At 40.5% G+C, this 20,232-nt stretch overlaps 1 protein-coding gene across 2 annotated transcripts in view; it reads right to left on the minus strand.

The window, feature by feature from the left end:
• stom (stomatin) overlaps positions 1 to 8,967 on the minus strand; it is a 10,793-nt gene extending 1,826 nt beyond the window's left edge. Inside the window, exons 1-8 of one of the 2 annotated variants that reach the window (XM_029276756.2) lie at positions 8,815 to 8,952; positions 7,950 to 7,973; positions 7,532 to 7,641; positions 7,163 to 7,235; positions 4,833 to 4,915; positions 4,456 to 4,659; positions 1,543 to 1,677; positions 1 to 1,443 (exon numbers count right to left, since the gene is read on the minus strand). The exon at positions 1 to 1,443 is cut by the window's left edge and continues 1,826 nt beyond it. In XM_029276756.2, the coding sequence (XP_029132589.1) occupies positions 1,255 to 1,443; positions 1,543 to 1,677; positions 4,456 to 4,659; positions 4,833 to 4,915; positions 7,163 to 7,235; positions 7,532 to 7,641; positions 7,950 to 7,973; positions 8,815 to 8,875 (879 nt within the window). In that variant the 5' untranslated portion in view covers positions 8,876 to 8,952 and the 3' untranslated portion in view covers positions 1 to 1,254. Of the gene's footprint in view, positions 1,444 to 1,542; positions 1,678 to 4,455; positions 4,660 to 4,832; positions 4,916 to 7,162; positions 7,236 to 7,531; positions 7,642 to 7,949; positions 7,974 to 8,814 lie in introns of both variants that reach the window. The other variant, XM_020630601.3, reaches the window with a different exon arrangement.
• Positions 8,968 to 20,232: the final 11,265 nt, after the last annotated feature.

A 20,232-nucleotide genomic window follows, 5' to 3' on the forward strand; every position in this document is an offset into this window, starting at 1 on the left:
GTGTGTGTGTGTCTGTGTGTTTCTGTATGCCACTCTGATGCTGGTTATTGTGATGAAGTAAACTCTACACAATCCACCGAGATTTCATCCTTCAATCTTTTGCATCAATTTATCTCACGACACTAAAAATGTTTACCTGTTCAGTCAGGTAAAAAAAAAATTGCCTGCTACAAGCTGAAGAAGCAACGTTCACGTGGCAATTAAAATACAATTTTGGAGTGATGTCCTAATCGTTTTTTCTTTTTTGAACATTTTCCAGGATTCAGCTGCCAGTTGTTCTACGTTGAAAAGAAGTTGAGCGTGTTTTCTCCTTCAGTCTGGTAATGCACCATATTTTAAATACTTAATGTTTCAAAAGGCAAAGTTAATCTTTAAACCAGCATACCAGTGTTTCTGTCTCTCTCTTCCCTAAAGTGAAGAAGGTTAGGGGAGCGGCTGAAGTACAGAAACATAAACTGTACCTCCTGTCCTGGAGGTTGCATTGTCAGTTCACTGTGTTAGAGTTTTACACCAATCAAGGTAAAGCATGTAATGGCACCTCTAAGAAAACAATGAGTCTACTTTTGACAGTAGTTTCCTACTACTATATAAAATATGTAGGGGTCTTAGGGATTAAAGGTTTGCAGCATATGATGATAATGATGAGCTGGCAGTAGTTGCAGAAGGAGAAAAAAGAAGCACAAATGTATGTAGTTATGTGTGTATTTGTGTGTCCGGTTGTAAGGCCTCTTATGCAGCAGGCACTTTGCTTTCATTACATGTACAACTTTGGATTTGGGGCTGTTTCTCTGATTTTGACACATTAGAAGCATACAAAGAAAAATACATAAAACTGCAGGATGAAGGCTTAAGCTTCTGCTGCAATGTGACCATTTTTGTTCAAATCTCATACAATACTTTAAAAACATCCGTCCGGGCGATCTGAGCAAAGCAACAATGTTGTTAATTAAACATTTCATACTCTGCTTTTTGCCTCAAGCCGTCTTGTTTATCTAAAAGCAAAACAAAATTACAATTTTGTAATGAAGTAACTAAGTCAGTTTGGGTTGCAGTTTTCTTTCTTAGCTTATAATCAAAGTAGACTTTAGATCCCTCAAAACTTGGGTAGACGTGGGCTGACTGCTTTAGTCTTTAAGGTGTGTTAAAATGCAATAACATATTTTATGTTACTCAGCAGACAGAATCTAAATATGTGTGTGTGTGTTTGAGTAATACATATTCTGAGAGCGAGAGTGCATTTTTTTGAGACTTCCCTCAGTGTTTGACGAAGGCCTGCATCATCTCCAGCGGCAGCGGGAAGATGATGGTGGAGTTCTTCTCGGCTGCAATGGTGTTGAGGGTCTGAAGGTAACGCAGCTGCAGGCCTGAGGGCGACTCTGCGATCACCAGAGAGGCCTCCTTCAGCGCCCGTGAGGCGTTCATCTCCCCCTCGGCCGCTATCACCTGCAATGGAAAGCAGAGGGGAAAAGAATAGTGATCAAGATAGAGGCTGTGATATAGACACCTGTGTGAATCTTCTGAGTGGATCTGCTGTGACCTCACCTTGGCTCTGGCCTCGCGGCTTGCCTCCGCCTCAGCAGCCATGGCTCTCTGAAGCTGAAGGGGCAGCTTGACGTCTTTGATCTCCACTCGCTCCACCTTGATCCCCCAGTCATCGGTAGCATCATCAAGAGTGGACTGAGGAGACAGGGAGGCAAGTGTTTACCATGTGTTTTTGAAGGTAACTCTAAAGAGGCTCAACCAAAATAGATCATTTTGTAGAAACTAGAAACGTCATAAACTACTTTTTGTGGTGCAGGAAAAGTATTGCATTACTCGAATTGTTAAAATCTGCATACGTCTGATTTCTTTTCATATACACTCCCTTGCATTTTTGAATACTGTCCTGCAGATGGCGCTCAACCTCATGTTTCTCTTGTAGTGAAATACAATAGAGAGCACACTTGGTCTTAAGGTAAAACAACCGTTACAATATAAGGATGCATTTAAAGAATAACCACAATAACATTTAATCTTAAAAACACAAACTGCCAGAGTCATAGCACATTTGTCCTTTTATTTCTACATTTAAAAGTTGTGGACAACAACTGATGAGCAAGTCGAAAATGACAGGTTCTTTTTTCACCGAGCCCCCACTGTCATGACAAAATGGGTTTGGGGGTAGCTGGGGTTATTGGTTTACTCACTTCTACCTTCTAAAAATGCATGCAACAGCTTTGTAAATATTAGTGATAATACTTGTGAATAATATGTTACAATTACTGGACAGGGTGGAACAGAAATAGAAAGGCAGGTCAAAGGGGGTTCAATTCCAGTAGAGAATCAATGATAAAATCATCATAATTACTTTTTCTGGTGCAAAATTTTGATATATATCAAGTATCAAAGTAATTGAATCAAAATGAAAGAAGGAATATAGAAGGCAAAAGATAGAGGACTAATTTATGCAGCATTAGGACTACTCATTTACCTACAACACATGCTGCTGTTTAAATGTCACGTTAAATTCAATCCCACTCCAGGCCAGATGATGGCAGTAATGCACAATTTGCCTTTTTGAACAATACAAGGAAGGAAAAAAAGTGGTTCTTCATTGTATTTCAGTGGGAATGCTGAACTTAAAGAGGAAAAACTGTAGATGTTAGAGTGTATAATAACTCCAAGTACATGCCAAATATTTGACATTGTTAATTTCACTGATTGCTGACAAACCTTGTAACTGTGTGCATCAGATTTAATATGTAATTATTTACAGAAGCTCAGCATAAACTGGAAGTAGAAATGAAATTAATAAATGGAATAAGAGTAAATCTAACAGCTGTGCTCTACATCTAACACAGCATTACCTAAGGTTTTCTAAATATACAGATTGTACACATTTTATCTGCAGTTTGTTAGTTTCAGTATGAGTCCAGGCAAACCTGGCTCTAAGCAGGCAAGGTGGCACTGTAATCCTCCATTCTGTTTCCTCTTACACTCAGTCTGTATTATTGGAGCTTCAGAATATTGCCTACATTTCTTTTGACTGACTTCCTTACAGGTTTTTCTGTTGGAAGGTTTTTTGCTAGACCCCCTTTTTTCTGGGTCTCGCCCTGAAAATGCCACAGAAACTTCACCTTGAAGTGACATAATGTGAACATATCGACAAACACAGACATTCTGCTCTACAACTGTAATGGTGCTGTACTGTCAGTCTGCATTTGTTACATGATTGAACACCACAACAGTGTAATATTGGTGTCCCAGTAAATTAATTTAAAAGTGCAGCTCTGATGTTTACAGCTGCTCTGTTTTACCTCCGGTACTACCTCTGATGTCGGCTCAGCAAACAGAACAACTTAACCCCACTGATGTGCAGTGATTGATTTACACTGACAGTGAGGTATAACAGAGGATATATGCTACATGTATATCCCATTCTTTAAAGGTTCAGATGTTTGCAGAAAGCATCTACATCAACAGTTCTTCTTACAGTTGTTTGATGTTCAGATTATCTACTATTGAGTGGTCAGAAAAACAATTTTACTTCAAGCTCTGGCAATCTAAAATTCACTTTGTAACCACGACAACAATCATTTAATCACATGCTCTGAAAAAAGTGTCCCATGCAGACTGAATGAAATGATTGGATGCCCCACCTTTCTCGTGACTTTATAAGTTTTTATTTGGATCCTTTAAAAATCTGGCTGACTTTTCTTTTCCAAAGTTGCATAGCCCACCTACAGAATTCAAGCTGCTGCCACTTCCATGCACTGCTCCTCAGACTGCTCTGTGTCATGACTGTCTGATGAAAAGTGCTGTGATTACTAGTGTCATTTAAGACAATCTGAGTGTACTGATAAGTCACTTGGGCATGCAGTAGGTCAACGGATGGTGAGTTTAAAGAGAGCCCCCTGCTGGACCACAAAGCAAACTACCCTAAACAGGATTGTGCTCTAGCAGGGAGAAAATTCTCAATTCAAACAGGTCAGGATTTAAATAAATATACATAAGTTTATAAGTTTCACTCACTGGACTTAAAAAGTGTCTGTTGTACTGATACTGTCTTTAATTCTATACAGAGAGATACATATGTTGCACTGCACACCTTCCTGCACCACTATACAGTCTCCCAACTACTCATGTAGCACATTCCTTGTATAGTACTGTTATTTTATTTTTTACTCTTTATTGCATCTCATTTAAACCCAGGGTAATGAAAGTACTGCTGTTCAATAACTTTCTACTTTTATGTACAACTTCTATGTTCTTTGTTATTTTGCAACAAAAACCCTGTGACAAAGTTTGTATTTGTAAGCACACTTGGCATTAAACCTGGTTTTGATTCAACATAAAAGGGAAATCTTTTAGCCAAGCATTTACAGAAAAGTGACTCATGGAAGTCTGTTACTGTCAGCATGTTGTTTTGGATCTGAATTCCAGTTAACAGTGAGGATAACATCTACTGTACTCTACCTGCATGCTGTGTGCAATTTCCTCCCGGTCAGACAGGATCTCTGCCAGGTTCTTTGTACCCAGGACGTTCCTCAGGGTAGTCTGGGCCAACAGCCGGGTAGCAGCATCTGCATTAGTGATGTTAGCCACAGCCAGGGTAGCATTCTGGACCCGGTAGTACACCACACCATCAACACTCACTGTCACAGAGTCTTTGGTCAAAACCTGAGAGCGGGAAAGGGATTGAACAGGAAATAAAAAGTATGAATTGTTAAGTGGCTCTATAAGATTAATGGTCGGCTCCATCAGGAATCTGCACAATTATTTTGATGTCCTTTGAATTCCTGTGAATGTGACAACGTATTTGTTTAATGTAATTGGAAGTGTGTGTGTCATACCTCTTGCGGTGGGATGTCGAAGGTGATGGTGCGCATGTCCACGTTAATAAAGCTGTCAGTGCACGGCACGATGAAGAACAGCCCTGTGGAATCACAAGAATGCAAATAGTTTTAACAAAGACTAAAGCTGCTGTAAACACAATAATGAGCAAGCTTCTACACAAATGTTTGAAAACACCGTGATGAATGAAAGTCGGGCACAGGGCCAAGTCAAGCTCTCTTTATAAGACTGCAGCTGTGCTGACAGCGAGGCAAAGCTGCGGATATTTGCAGCTTTCATAATCCCGTTTCAAGTCACAATGATTAGTGCATTAAACAATACTAGGCATGTGCCTGAGTGAAACAGACATGTGCTAGGTGTGCAATCATTTAGCAAACATTAATGCTGCCACACCATTTAGAGACGAGTGGGCTGCATTTCCTGTCAGGATGTTGTGTATTTAAACGGTGAGATCACAGCCATCTGTTCAGGAGGGGAAATTAAGACAACAGCAGTCTCCTCACTCCGTTTCTACAATGACATTTCCAGGAACAATCATATTTCCTGTTAGACAAGAAGAGAGGCCTTGGTTGCTCTCACAGACAACGTAAACCATCATATCGTGCAGTGGAAAATTCCACTCCGGAAAAAATAAAAAGCTCTGTTCATCAATAAAAATCTCTGCTGATGGCAGAAGAAACGTGTTTACAGATGGGAAATGTTTCACAAACACAATCATTTTATAATAAGCTATTCCCACAAGCCTTTTTTTCTGACTAAATATACAGAGAAATGTTCTAAAGCACTATTATATAACAGATGTTACAGCTGGAGTCAGAGCCAGACTGTGAGAGTGAGGGTAAGGGGGCATTACGGGAAACCAAATGCTGAATTCAACTTTGGCATTGGCTCCTCCTTTCTCTCATGAATGTGGAGTGTGCTGGCGTTGAGCTATTATTACCCCACTCTGTCATAAACAGGAGTCCCCTGGCACTCCATGGAGTCACATATCAGCATTTTGAGAGGACACTGACTGTTTTTTTAAGATCCCGTTAAACAAGAAATCAAAGAAAGTGAGACAGTGAGTTATGAGATGTATGCTAATTTTTTGCTCATGGGAGTCCATATTTTTTTTACCTACACAAATACAATGGCACACGACACATCACTAAGAAGAGAATGATGAAGGCACTCAGACATAAAACAGACAGATATGCAGAGGAGTGGCCAGACGTATGGCTCTGTGGACCCTCATAAACGGAGCCTCACTCAACTAGCATGCACTCGTGCTTATCTATGATTAACTTTTAGATGGGGCATTCTCTTGTTGTTATTATTAGGCCTAAATACTTTTCAATTTTTTGTTATTTTCTTTGTACCACTGAGAAGGAAGGGCTGCACGGGGAAGTACTATAAGCCTGTAGAGATAATCATGACAGCATGCAGGCTTCTGCCGTTTGTCTGCAGCTGTGTTCTCACCATCTCAATCACAATTGTCTGACCAAAAGAATATCATAAACCTGGTTAGGTGTTTAAATGCAACATAGTTCTACTAGAATAAAACAGTCAAGGTAGCAGCATATTCAGGTTTCCCATTATCTGGACAAGAGCTTTCTCAGGTTTTCACAACCAGTTTACATGCAAAACACATTAACAGGATTCTGCAAGAAGCTGATCATGACCAGGATATTGTGGATATAAAAATACTCCAATATGACACGTTCTTACCATGAACATGTCCAACTGATGACTGAGGCACTGTAACTAAACAGTATCTCTTTCAAGCTAAATGGTGGCCACACAAGAAGCCCACACTCTTCACAGCCTTTAGCTTCATGTCTCTGCTCTGCATGCACCATGCCAATCGTAAAAAAAAAAGTAGGTCAGTCATTCTTTTACTGTGGTTTCCTGAAGCCAGTAAGCCACTGGTTGTGGGATTTAGTTATTTCCTGTCCTACGTTGTTACAAAGAAAACAAAATCTAAACAATTGAATTGAAGGAGAATTCTCAGCACTGAACAGCTCTGAACAAGAGTTCCTTTACTTCCAGACAGAGCTGCTGCTCTGAGTATTATAGTAAAGTCCCAGGTGCTAAGTAAACAGCCTGGTCCCTTCTAAGGGGCCTAGACTAGTGTCTTGGGAAAGTTCCTGTGTCTCAAACTTGTCTTAAGAACTAGATGTTAGAGTATAATGAAATTAAAGGTTGGAGGAAATGGTAGTATCTCCAAAGCTCTGAACCAAATTGGGGCGTGTTTGTTGAGAAATACACTTGCTGAAATCAGACGTATAAATAATTATTAAGAGAACAAACATATTGTTAAAAAAAACAAAACATGGTAGTGTGGTATCACCTGGACCTTTGGCTCCTCCTCGCAAAATGCGCCCCAGGCGAAATATAATGGCTCTCTCATACTCCTTCACAATCTGTGCACATAAAAAAACATAAATGGCTTGAGTAGGAGTCCTTCCTTTCTCTTGGTGAGATATGGTATTGAAATAGTTTGATGTATATTGACTTGCTCATGGTGATGCCTTTAAATGAAGTAAATGATAATGGTTCACTGGCTTCTAAAGGTTGTTAGACATCATTTTACAGAGGATGAGACTGCAGTAAAAAAGCACTGCCAAAACACTAAATACACAGAAGAGGACAACATCTGTTTTATAGGTTTGACTTTACCAGCCTGTTCGGCAAAGGCTGTCTCTATCTACTAGCTGACCTTAATGCACATCCAAATGGAGAAGGGCAACGTGAGCAGAGTGAAGATAAGAGAAAGCCCGACCAACAGCCAGCCACAAAACCCAATACCGGTGTCTGAATTCTCCAACCCTGGGGAGAGAAGAAAAACATGCACTTACATTCATTAATAGGTTCATTTGTGGCAATGGAGTGCAAAACACTGGGAGAAGATCACAAGCAAGCCCGCCCACACACACACACACACACACACACACACACACACACACACACACACACACACACACACACACACACACACACACACACACACACACACACACACACACACACACTTGTTAGACAAAACACCAGCAGCCATATCACCTGCCATGCTCTGGCAGCATACTTCAGTCAAATTAGATAAGTGGCATGCAACCATTTAATGAGTGAGATCGTACCTTCAGTGTCATGTATGCTTGGACCTACAGACAGAGTTAGAAGTCAAAATGCAACTTTACTAGTTGCAGTGAATTTTCTGTAACTTCATATTGAAGAATAAACAGTAGAAAAAGTAGATGAGTCAACTATTGTAAAGTTAAACTAAGGTAGCAATTAGAGCAGGGGTGGGCAACTGGCGGCCCAACCCTTAATGTGGCCCTCAGGTCAATTTTGACATATCAATTAATTGGAAACATGAAGAAAAGATGACAAAATCTGCCATGAAATAGTGAAAACCAGAAATATGTCCATAATAATATTTGATCTCTGGTATATGTTGAGTTAAATTTGAGACATAATCGACTGTAATCGTTTTTGTATTCTACAGTTTGGCCCTCTGGCAGTGACAATTAAATGAATGTGGCTCCTTGCTGTGATCGAAGATGCCCATCCCTGTAATAGAGTATAGCTGATCTAGAGTATTGCTTTTTTCCTACTACCATGATCAATTATTTAATGATTAATATGGGCTCACATGGGCAGATATAGCCCTTTTCAACATTTAATAAACACGGAATATTAACATTACCCAGTTTTAGTCCAGTAACATTATTCCCAGTGACAGTAATTAGCTGAAAGAGCCTTAATTAGTTTTAGTTTTAATATGTTCACTGCTTGTTGTTTCGCTTCGTTAGTACAAAAGTACATTTAAGTTACAGATCGTGTTTATATTCAGGCTACTTCACGCTTAATGGTGATAAACAGTGAAGCTAATTCACGTTAGCTTTAAGAGGCTGCTACCATTGCTAACGTTTCAATGCTAGATACGCCCTCTTGGTTTATATCTTTCCGTAATAGCACACTTATAAAGAGACAAAGCTATACCTGCTTGACGTTCACGTCTTCTTGCTTCTTTCATTGCAACTTCTTCGCTGTCGTTTTGCATGCTTAAATAAGGATATTATATCTCACTAAGCAGAGAGCGCCCTGTGTTTACTGGGATAACCAAACACACTATAACAGAGCTCCTCCTCCGGGCGTGTGTAACCCTACGTTTTGACTTGTAGGTCACATCGTGCGTTTTTAACCCTACGTTTTGACTTGTAGGTTATGTGGCGTAGATCGGAGGGGGCTAGAGGGTATAAGCAGTACATCACATTTAACAACAGCAGGTCATTTAAAAATTTTCACTAGAGCAGCATGCAACCATCTGTTAGTCAAAAATGTCTACAAGTCTATTTATTGTTGTGATAGTCTGCTCCGAACTTCTGTGATGAAAACTCAGCATTACAATCTGCACATAAAGAATGTGCAAAAATATCAACACTTCTGGCCCACAACTACTACAAGCTGCTACCTCCTCTAATAGCCTACTACATTAATAATTATAAAACTTTCTTCCCTTCCTTAAAATCCCTTATAAAAGGGGCCCCCATGATATAGCCTAGGCCTACCTTAAAATACCACAATACTGGTGCATAAACTGCAAAACTAGAGAGAAGAAAATCCCCAAACAAGATAGTTGTTAACTCGAACAAGAATATCAAGATGTGTTGGAAGAAAAAGGACTAAAATTATGAACGTAACTGATGTAAACTGTGACAGGCGAAGTAAGCTGCAGACTGCACACACAGCAGACACCTGCAATGTTTTTGGCTGAGGTCAGCGCCTCAGAGGTTTTTAAAGACTACCCCAGATACCAGCAGTGCAGAGGGAATATAGCTGCCTTCTCTGTGGCAGCTGGCATCTAAACTAGCCAGCACTTTAAACAAGCTAATCTCAGATACCTATTTATAGTTCACAGTGCAGGAGAAGTTAGCAGCTGGAAGCAGCTTTTAAAATCCCTATGTATCTTTCAGCCTTTTAAACCATAAACAGCAACACTGATACACAGTATTTAGTCTTACACAATCTGTAACTTAGTTATGGGAGTGACAATGGGCATAACAACTCGTGTATGGTGGCAAAACATTTTAATGTGCGCTGCTGCCATGATCAAATTGAAACCTTAATATCTACAATTTCAATTTGATTTCATCCATCTTATTGTTTAATTACTGTTTTGATGAAGAAAAACACAATTCAGGATATTGTGCTATTTTTTTAAACCAGTTAAAATGTTGTGCTTTTTATTTATTTCTTTCAATAATCAAATAACAAACAAAAGTGTCACAGATGCTGACTGTAAGAGGTATTTAAATGAAAATACGTCCAGCCTAATAGTAACCAATTGGTTTCAATATTTGGCAGTGGTTAAGGAGGAACATAGTAAGGCTGCCTACAAGTCATGGTGCAGGGCAAACATTTGCCAGCGCAGCAGTCACGCCTTTTTCATGTGATGTGGATGAGTATCATGCTTGCTGGCTCAATTGTGTGTGGTTTTTATTTAATTCTCTTATTATGTGACTGGGTTACTTTATATTTTGAATTAGTTTGAATTCATCTTTAAGATGCCAAACCAAAAGAGATAGAAGCAGACATATCCATTGGTCATATGAAGCAGAATGCAATAAGGAACATTATGTTGCAAGGAAGAGGACATTTTAGGCACTTTTGTTTTCTGTAGCTATGATTACTGTCACGACCCTGCTCTTAAGCAGACACAATGACGAGAAACTTACAGCTTTTAACCAAACTTTTCTAGGTTTATTACCAAAATACCACCTTTACCACAACAAAAAACAAAAACATGGGGCTAGTCAGGAGCTAGGAACTAGTTTAATTACAACAAGGCAATTCCATAAATACAATATATTTAAATGTGAATCACATTAGAGGTCCATTCAGCCTTTGAACAAATAGCCTATAGACAAAAATGAATGGAAATAAAAACAGAGTAAATCTTAATATCACAATTCTGTTCTGAAATGTACTAGAAATGAAGCACCCGTTGAGTATATAGATCACTGGAAATCAGTTGCGGATTGCTTCAGTTCCTTTATTTTTGGACTTATCTTTATTATTGTCTAACTATTTCAGTGACAGACCCCCATGTTGAGTTCAGGTGGTGGCCTGAACAGAAAATCCAGGCAATTCCAGTAAGTGTGATTATCCCGGAAAAGCAAAAGGGACGGTGGCTATGCATGTTGGAGTGGCCCAGAACTCCATCCCAACTAATCCTCTTTTAATTAGGGTGAGAGAAGACGCGAGACCCCTCCTGGATTAGTCACAGCAAATTGACAAAGCACCAAGCTGGGACCAGTGTACAAGACTGGTGGCCAGTTAGGTACAGCGTGGACCCTCTCGAGCGTGGAGAAATGTTCTCTCGTCTCCCTGCGGCTACCTGGAGTTTGCTCTTTCTGCTTCCATGCACCAAAGTGTCTTTGGTCTCTGGTGAGCAGGGAGGATAAGTTACAGCATATGATTCGCTCATTTCCAATCCTTGGTCCATTTTTCACTCTCACTTGATAGGCTACTATATCTGCGGTCACACTTGCTCCCTATTATCCACCCTTTTTGCTAATCCTACAGGGTACTTTGCCATCCTCGTTACCGCAGCCCATCCCTAACTATCTCTCTTCACGCTCTGCCTGTCCACTTTTTCATACCTCCTGCTTTTCTTGGCCAATCATGGAGGTTTAGCCTCGTGCTGATGGAGACTGAGGTGAACAAAAGAATCAATCAGGAGCCAAATAGTCTGTGCTGCAAACTTAGATCACTGAGCATGTACAGATAGGGTTTACACAAGCTAGTTAAAAGTATCACACTAAAAAACATTGAAATCATAGTGCTTCATGGCTACACGCAGAAGAATCTTGTTAACAATAACTTAATTCACGTTCAATACAAAAGTACATTTTTAAAAGCAGGCGTCTATTAAAGTCGAATCTGATGTCATCCTGTGTTTTACTTTCTGTAGACAAGTGAATGTAGACTGCAAACAAATTGGGTGAGTGCTTGTATAAGAGACCACTGGGGGTTACTGAGGTGGTTCCATTGAGCGCCCTGCTTATAGAGCGACAAACAACCGGCAACAACAGTCAGCATGAGTGAATTAAAGTGTGCAGGAGTTATCCAAGCGTCAACATTCAGCTTTAACTTTACTCAACTAAACAAGAAACAAATCCATTTTTATATAAAAGCTTGAAAAGTCCACAGGGGCCTCAAATAAAGCAGAGAGGTACACGTTTAAGTTTGTCAAAATACGCCAAGAGGAATCTTAATTAACCGTCAGAAGGTCTGCATCAATCGGGCTTCACAGGAGACATTTGGCATCTGTGACACGTGCGCTCTAAACTTTTAAGGTTTCTAGTGATGGGCAGGTCGGTTACCTGTTGACGGTGGCAGATGATGAAGTCTGTGAACAGGTGATTTGCATCACCTCAAATATATTACTGGGTGATATTTAAAACATGACATTTCTGTCAGTCAACCTTTATCTAATGGACATTTAAAAAAAAAAATTCTCAGCTTAAATGAAAATGAGGGCAAACTTTTTTTTTCTCAAATTCTCAGAAGAAACATTGAAATGACTTAGTCAATCGTATGAAAGAAAAAAGTTCCCATGGAGGAAATAACGGGATATACGTGTCCTATAGAAGTCGTGTTCATGATTAATGAATTAACTCCTCATAATAATACAATGGACTGATCTCTCATGAATGTTAAACACTAACTGGAAAAACTGCCTAATCAGAATCAGATTCAGCTTTATTGGCCAGGTATGCTCACACAAACAAACACACACACACACACACACACACACACACACACACACACACACACACACACACACACACACACACACACACACACACACACACTGTATCCAGTGAATTAGTTAGTTCCAATGAGGTTAAGTTTTTGCAGTATTTACATTAAGCTGTGCATTTACATTGGTTTTAGATGAGGATGGTTCATAGTAAAGGAATCAGTCTGTATGACCTTAAGGGTCATTAGACTGTCCCTGTGATCTTACAGATGTTTTTTTGTGCAGGTGTTTCCTTTTCAGCTAGACTGCCTTTGGTCATATTAACTTGAAGAGCCCAATGGAGTTACATTCTTTTTACCTGGAGGCAAAAAAAGACTTGTTAATTGGTTGAACTGTGACTAGGTAGAAGTTGGGTTGACAATGAAGTGTTTTGAATTGGAAGACAATTTAAAAAGGAAAGAAATCTCGCCTTTGGGTAGATTTCCAATGACATCAAAAGAAAAAAAGAGAATATCAGAGAATATGTACACAACTCTTCTGACCAGGTGACCACAGAATCATGATTTCTTGTTTGGATTTAAAAATAAGGAAACAACAGGATAACCGACATGTTGCACCTTCACCAATACAAGCCTCTGTCTCCTTCCAAAACCTTGCGGATAAATGTCATGGGAAAGCATCTGATTGATTTCACTGTTCTGCTTGTTAACTGCAATGATTGATCAATGTGAGAGCAATATGATAACAAAGACCTACAGCCCTAAAATTAAATGGCACATAATGAAGATCTCTCTTTTCTTAGTTGCAGGCTATTTTAAGAGAAGACGAAATCTCTGTCAGAGAAATGTCATTTTCAGCAATCTTTGAATTTCACTGTAAATGTATGGTTGACAATTGTAAGCATCAACCAGGTTTTCTTTCCTCCTCTGGACATCAGACAGGATCATTGGTGCTGTAAAGGAGGACGTGAGGTGATTGGTTAATAGAAATGGACAAACTTTAGTAAATGTCTCTTCCTGCCTCGCTGTCTGTAACACTGGGTGGCAGTGTGCACCTCTACACAATAGGATTTCACCTTCTGTCTCCAGCAGAGGAGCTGAGTCTGGAAGAAGTGACTCTGAGGTTATTTTCGATTTCCACAACATGGTTTGAGTCTTAAGTGAAACATACTTTCCATCATATATGAAATGTAAGAATTGACTCACAGGTGCAAAATAAATTCATGAATTAATTAATACCAGTGCACCCTGAAATAAAGGCCTCTGGCCGGAAAGATGAGGCCAACAACAAAAATGTCCTTTACAACATTTCAAGTTATTCATTTTGTTGTTTTTTTTGCCTGAATCTCTCTACATAGTAAATTTATATTTATGAAATGTACGAAAATGTAATGAAAATATATGAATACAGACTTTTTCAAGCTAATTCTTTTTTCTAAATCTTGCTTCCTGAAGGAGTTCATTTTCTGTACTTAACTTTGTAGATTTTGAACCTTTAAAAACCAAAGCCTTTTTAACATCACATCAAACTGCATTAACAAAAATCAACACAGAGATCAAAATGCATCAACACTTTTACACATTTTGAACCCTTATTTCATAGGTAGACATTAGGTTTGTGCTTATGTTTAATATTTTGTGTTTCTTTTACTGAAACCTCCATCTGCATTAGCATCCTGCAAAGACAAAACTTTGTATATAGAACCTAAACTAATTCACAATGCAGCCTTCTCTCTCCAGCAGCGGTGTGTAATCCCAGCAGGCTGACAGTCACATGCAGAACAGGCCTGAGGGATTTATCGACTCTACATGAAGGAGCAAGCAGGGTCAATTATAAAATCACACTATATGTTTTATTCTTTTGTGTTTTGGGTGTGTGCTCAGTTCAACAAAACAGAAATACAACATAAGGAAAGAAAATAAAATCAATTTCCATTATTATATATAATACCAGATTATCCTGGAAAAGTCTGCAACAACTGTGAATAAGCCTCCAACGTATGATGTTACTCCAAAAGTTGACAGTGAAGATTGAGGTCACAGAGGTCAGAGCAGAGATAAGCTGAGAACTTGTAAATCCTGTCAATCTGTTTTCAAATTACTGCAGCAACAGCATGCAAGGTGTTGTTTCCGTGTATTATGGTAATGTAATAGCAGAGGCAGGCCTTGGTCTGCAGCTCCTGTTTGTTCGCAGGTACCGCGCTCGCTGCGTTTGGCATTCTGCTCCACTTCTCCCACTGAAATGAGTTCTCTCTCTCCTCTCTAAACTTGCAGAGGATGCGGCGCCCACACAGCTGTTCTCCCCTGAGCTGGCGTACATAAAACATAAAAGGCGAGCCTATATGAAAAATGCACAGAGCGCTGGAATATAATGTGCTTGATACCCTGCTGCTGTCGGGCAGGCGAGGGATAAAGAGAGAGGCCTGCCCTGGATAGATTCCTTTTCTGCAGAATTCGTTTGACTGCAGGCTTGGATGGCTGCCTGAGCAAACATTTACTCACCGCGCTCAATCCGTGGATCACATTACAAAGATTGATTGTTCACTTGCCTCTCACCCTGCACTGTTTCATTGGCCAATATGAAATCAAATGGGTTTCTTGAAAGAGGAGAATCTGATGGGTAGACTTGTTATTCACAGAATAAGTGACTGTGCTTCTCAGGCAGACGTGAACGAGCCGAGCATGTGCGCGTGTTTCGAGCAAATTCCTCCCATTGTTCTAGTGTGTTGGAGATGAATTGAAATGTTGAGTGCCAGGCAGTGAAAACAAATCAAAATGATTGTTACAGTTGAAAGAGTGGCACGCTGCGCCCGTGTTTCCCTCCCTCATATCGCCATGTAAATTAGCCGAGCCGCCTTGTGAACTTGCAAGGCAATTAATTTGTGACACACAGGTGCCACGCTACCTACCGCTGCGTAATTGCAAAGTTCACAAAAAAAAGCGAAATTAAACAAGGCAAACAGTGGATTGTGTGTGTGCTCTTCGGAGAATTTGTAGTCCAATTAAAGCTTGGTGGGTTTTGAATTGTGGTGGCGCACACGCTGGTGCCAAAACTTGGCTCATAATCATCATTTCAGCTCGAGCAATTGCCAAATATTTACTCAGTTGTTTTTAGGGCCTCTGGGTACTGTATCAAGAAGCCTAACTAAGAAAACAATTGTTCAGCAGGCAGAGTGAGAAACTCATAACCAAAGTATCCGAGAATGCCTCCAGGTCCCTAGATGTTGAGAACACGATCGAAACAGACATTACTCTCAGTTCAAGGTGACCCCTCAGCTTTTACCCCAGTCTTTTCCGACCAAATACACCAGCCAAAGAGAATCTCGTCCACATCATGTGATTCTCTGCAGCAGGTGGACACAATCCTTTTTCTGTTTTAATCAATAGGAAAGTGAAAGCATGGAAAAAAAATGAGCACGGACAAAGCTAGAGATGTTGGTGTGTCTAAACTGCTCAAGTGGAAGTAAAGAGCCAAGATCAGGTGCGTTGACCTCCGGGGACGGAGGGGTCAGCGAGCAGGAGGACAGAGCTTTCTCCTCAGCTAACCTGCTTTCAAAATAACCAAACTGCTCCCCGAGACCCCGAGCAGCAACAGATTAGCCCCCCTCTGCTGCATCGTGTCCTCTCCTGCCAACACGCTCGCGCTCCCTTTTCCCATTTCCCCTCGGTGTCTTCCTCCCATCATCATTTTCCTCCTCCCCTCCCCTCTCTCGCCCCCTCACATCGTTAGCATTTAGATAGTTGAGAGCAGAGGAGCTTGGGTAATAGGCTTTTCCCTCTCCTCCATCCCTCTCTCTCTCTCCTCTTGCTCAAATCAGCTGAAGTAAGAGGGATTAAATCAAAAGAACAACAGTGATGATGAGAGAGATGCAAGGGAGAGAGAATGGGGGGAGTCAAGGGGGGGTTAGGTGGGGGCGGCGGTGCATAACGCTTGATCGGCTATGAGCTCATTAACCCGGGCCTTGGCAGAATTGATGTTAGAGGTGATTGGAGATTATCACATTTAGGAGATACTTCATCCCCTTATCTGTCTCAGCCCCCTCCCCTCCCCTCCTCCTTCTCGCTTTCACTCTTTTTTTTCTCCCCCTCCCTCCGTGTTTCTCTTTCTCTTGATTTCATCCAGGTCAGTTGTCCCCCCCAGTTCGATTCCCTCGGTGGTGCGCGGGGGGATAGGGGGCCTCACGGATACCATCAGCACTAGCTCCTGTGTCTGCTTGATCTCCTAATTCTGCTTCATTTAAACTTCATCAACTGTTCCACTGGACCGGAAGCAGAGAAGAATGAAAACAGCTTATGTGGAAACAGCTTTCTCTCCCTCGCTCCTCTTTTGTTCTTCGATCTGATATGATATTCCCCAAAGCTTCAGCAACAACCCCAACCAACGCCCACACACACACACACACACACACACACACACACACACACACACACACACACACACACACACACACACACACACAAACACGTAGTCACAAACACACACTCTCTGTCCGTCCTTTGCCACCTTCCAAATACAATCTTGTTCATGCATATTGCACTGCAAAAAATGTCTGCCCTCATCGTACCACAGTTTGTCAATCAAGAACTTAAAGTTGGGTTCAGAAAAGAGAAGACACACATCAAAATGTCAGAACATTTACATTTAACAATTTTCAACATGAACATCACCAGGACTTATTAGGTAGGGATATTTGGAGAGAGAAAAACATCTCTGACCTAATCAGCTGATTGATGAGGATTCTGGGCTAGTTGTTTTAGTATTTCAATAAAACGACTACACATGTCTGGGCCGTGTAAGCTCGTCATCGTTTACAGTCTGACTCGACTTGAGATGCAAAAATGGAGCTGAAGTGGGGAGTTCAGGTAACATTTTTACTATCAAAATGTTACTTTTAGTGACTAAATGTGTATGGTAGATTGATTACTTCTCTTTTGCTCTACACATGAACTTCTACATTAAAAGCCATAAATCAGAACACGTGACCCCAAATATCTTTCATAGTCAGATGCAGTATGTGTATATTCACAGATTATTGAAAAGCGATCACTGCTCTTGTGGTCTTTGAAGGACCCAGAATCTTCTGGTTTTGACTCCTATAAGGGTATTTTGACTTTTATTGTTCCTATTCTTTTAATTTGTCCCATGTAAGTCTTCAAACTGGCTGCAAGTACAATAGTGGATTGCTGTAGTGGTACTTTTTTGAAAAAATAAGAGAGAAAAAAAATGAAAATTGTTAAACTTTTGGTTTTTCACTGTTAGTTGTGCAAGTCAAGATATTCGACAATGTAACCTCAGAGAAGTCTTTGTGGAAGTATTTTTTTCTACAATTCCAAGACCAAGTCGATTTGTACTCAAAACTGTTCATAACTATAAGAATAAATTCAGTTTATAAGAATATTTTTAATAACCTGACCATCAAATGGACAGGTGTGACAACAACGTCTGATTGTAAATATCCTGATAGGCTATGTAATAAGATAGGTTGTGCAATATATCCACTTTATATGAATCACTTTTTTGAAAGTCAAAGTGAGAACACCTGATAAATCCACATTAGTCTCTTACTCACAGCTATGGTAAGAATGATGATATTAGTCTGCTAAAACACAGCTGGGTCATAATTATCCTTTATATGCTCTTCCTTCCTTAAGTATGGCTACCTCTCTGCAATCTGTCTGATGAAACTGCATCACTGCATTCTCAGATTATATCAATTACCTTTTTAAAAGACACCAAAAGAACTACGGCCATAACTACAAAGAATAAGGCTAAATATCTTCTCAATGGGGATTAGACTTTTAGGAGTCAATATAGATTTTTTTTTTCCGCCCAGGTCCTTTTTGTAGTGTGCCACCAAAACCAACCTGCAAAACTCAGACATGCATACAGATTGAGAGAAGTCACTAATCCTGCATGCTCTGGGCGCCACGCTCACCCCTCCCTCCTCCCTTCACACTGGGAAATTTAGCATGCCCCCTCGGCTGAGGCAGAAAATGAGATTACTGTATTTAAATGACTATGGTAATGGCGAGCATGCTGCCGGGCCCCTGTAGGATAAGGGATTTCTCCTGTGCTCATTGTTAGCAGTTTTGCAAAGTGCCATCGTCCTGCTCAGGCTCACAATGGGGATGTCATTTAAAAGACATTTCTCTTTCTTTCTCGCTCCCCCCTCGGTTCTTTTTATGCCCCTCTGTTCCCCTGTCAGCCCCATGTACCAGTCCCCAGGAGGGCCAGTCACCGTGTGTGTGTGTGCGTGTATGTGTGTATGTCAGCCTTACAAACTCACCAGTCCAGACATAAGGTGAATATTCTTGAGTCAAAGCCGCGCTACAGTGATTGGACACGGTCAGTCTGTTGGAGAAGACATAATCCAATCTATGTTTGTAATGAAGTGTACTCTCTGAGGACTGACACCATGTGTTCTGAAGAACGCAAAGGCCAGGTGGCAACAAGGTCAAGTGTTCGGTCATACCTGCACCATTCTGAGCATTTTCCAAGCCCAAGATTCCTCATGTTGTCCTTACGAGTCAACCTTTGGATAGAGAGGTGTGCTGTAAAAGTGAAGTCAACCTGCAGTGAGAGAAATTTAATGTTTTTGCCCTTTTTTTATCTTGCAAAATACGCTGATCATCCCCATCATTTAAACCACCTGCCTGGGGCGCCCCGGTAGCTCACCTGGTAGAGTGCGCACCTCATGCATCAGAGCTGAATCCTGATACATGAAGTTGGATTCCAACCAGGGCCCCTTATTGCATGTTATCACCTTGTTCTCTGTACCGTGCCTTTCCTGTCTCTCTCCTGCTGATTCCAGCAGAAAGCAGAAATGCCCCCCAAAAAAAAAAAGATAAAAGAATTTATAAAAATCTTGATAAAACACCAGGCTTTTAGTGTCAAAACTTTCTTGAAATGCCAAACCAGTTCTGACCAATCAAAGCCTGCAGTCCAAAAGAGTCAAGGTCCTATCTGCAGGATTTCAATGAGATCCAAATTGATTTTTCAGTTTGTGAAAGAGGCCAATCCCATAAGGGAATACCAATGCCTTCAAGGTGTTTACTTATATTCATGTTTCTGCAAGCTTTGACTGTATGCAGGAAAACCCTGAACCTATCTGCAGCCGTCAAACAACTATTAAGTTTAAATAAAGGCCTTGAATCAGATATCTGAATGAAAGTTCTGCCAGTAATCTGTTCTCAAACGTCAGTTCTCAACACTCACTTCATTCTTGCTTCTCAAGTTACGAGCAAGCAGAAAACTCCACTATTAAAAAATTAAGCATGATTGCAAAACACTGCAATTACTCAAGCGTCCACTTGAGGCGGGCTGTGAAGCCAAGGAATCCCCTTTAACAGCTAGATATGTTGAAATGCCAATTTTCACAGCAGAAATAAACGTGTTTACAGCCTGCTTCAAAAATAAACGTTGGTATCCACAACTCATTTCTTTATGGTACACACTGTATGCAAGGTGGGAAGCTTTTTGTAAAAACACATGGGTTGTGATTGTATTAAGATTGTATTAATTAATAAGATAAGAGTTATCCATACATTTTGTAACTAGGGGCATGGCTGAGTTGACTGACATGCCGATGAATTCTCACTGTTTGTCTGAAGGCTTAAGGCCCGCCTCAGCTCCACTGCTTTGCCTCTTACTGA

This window comes from Labrus bergylta, chromosome 17, assembly GCF_963930695.1.
Source record: "Labrus bergylta chromosome 17, fLabBer1.1, whole genome shotgun sequence".
In the NCBI taxonomy this organism is placed as follows: Eukaryota; Metazoa; Chordata; class Actinopteri; order Labriformes; family Labridae; genus Labrus; species Labrus bergylta.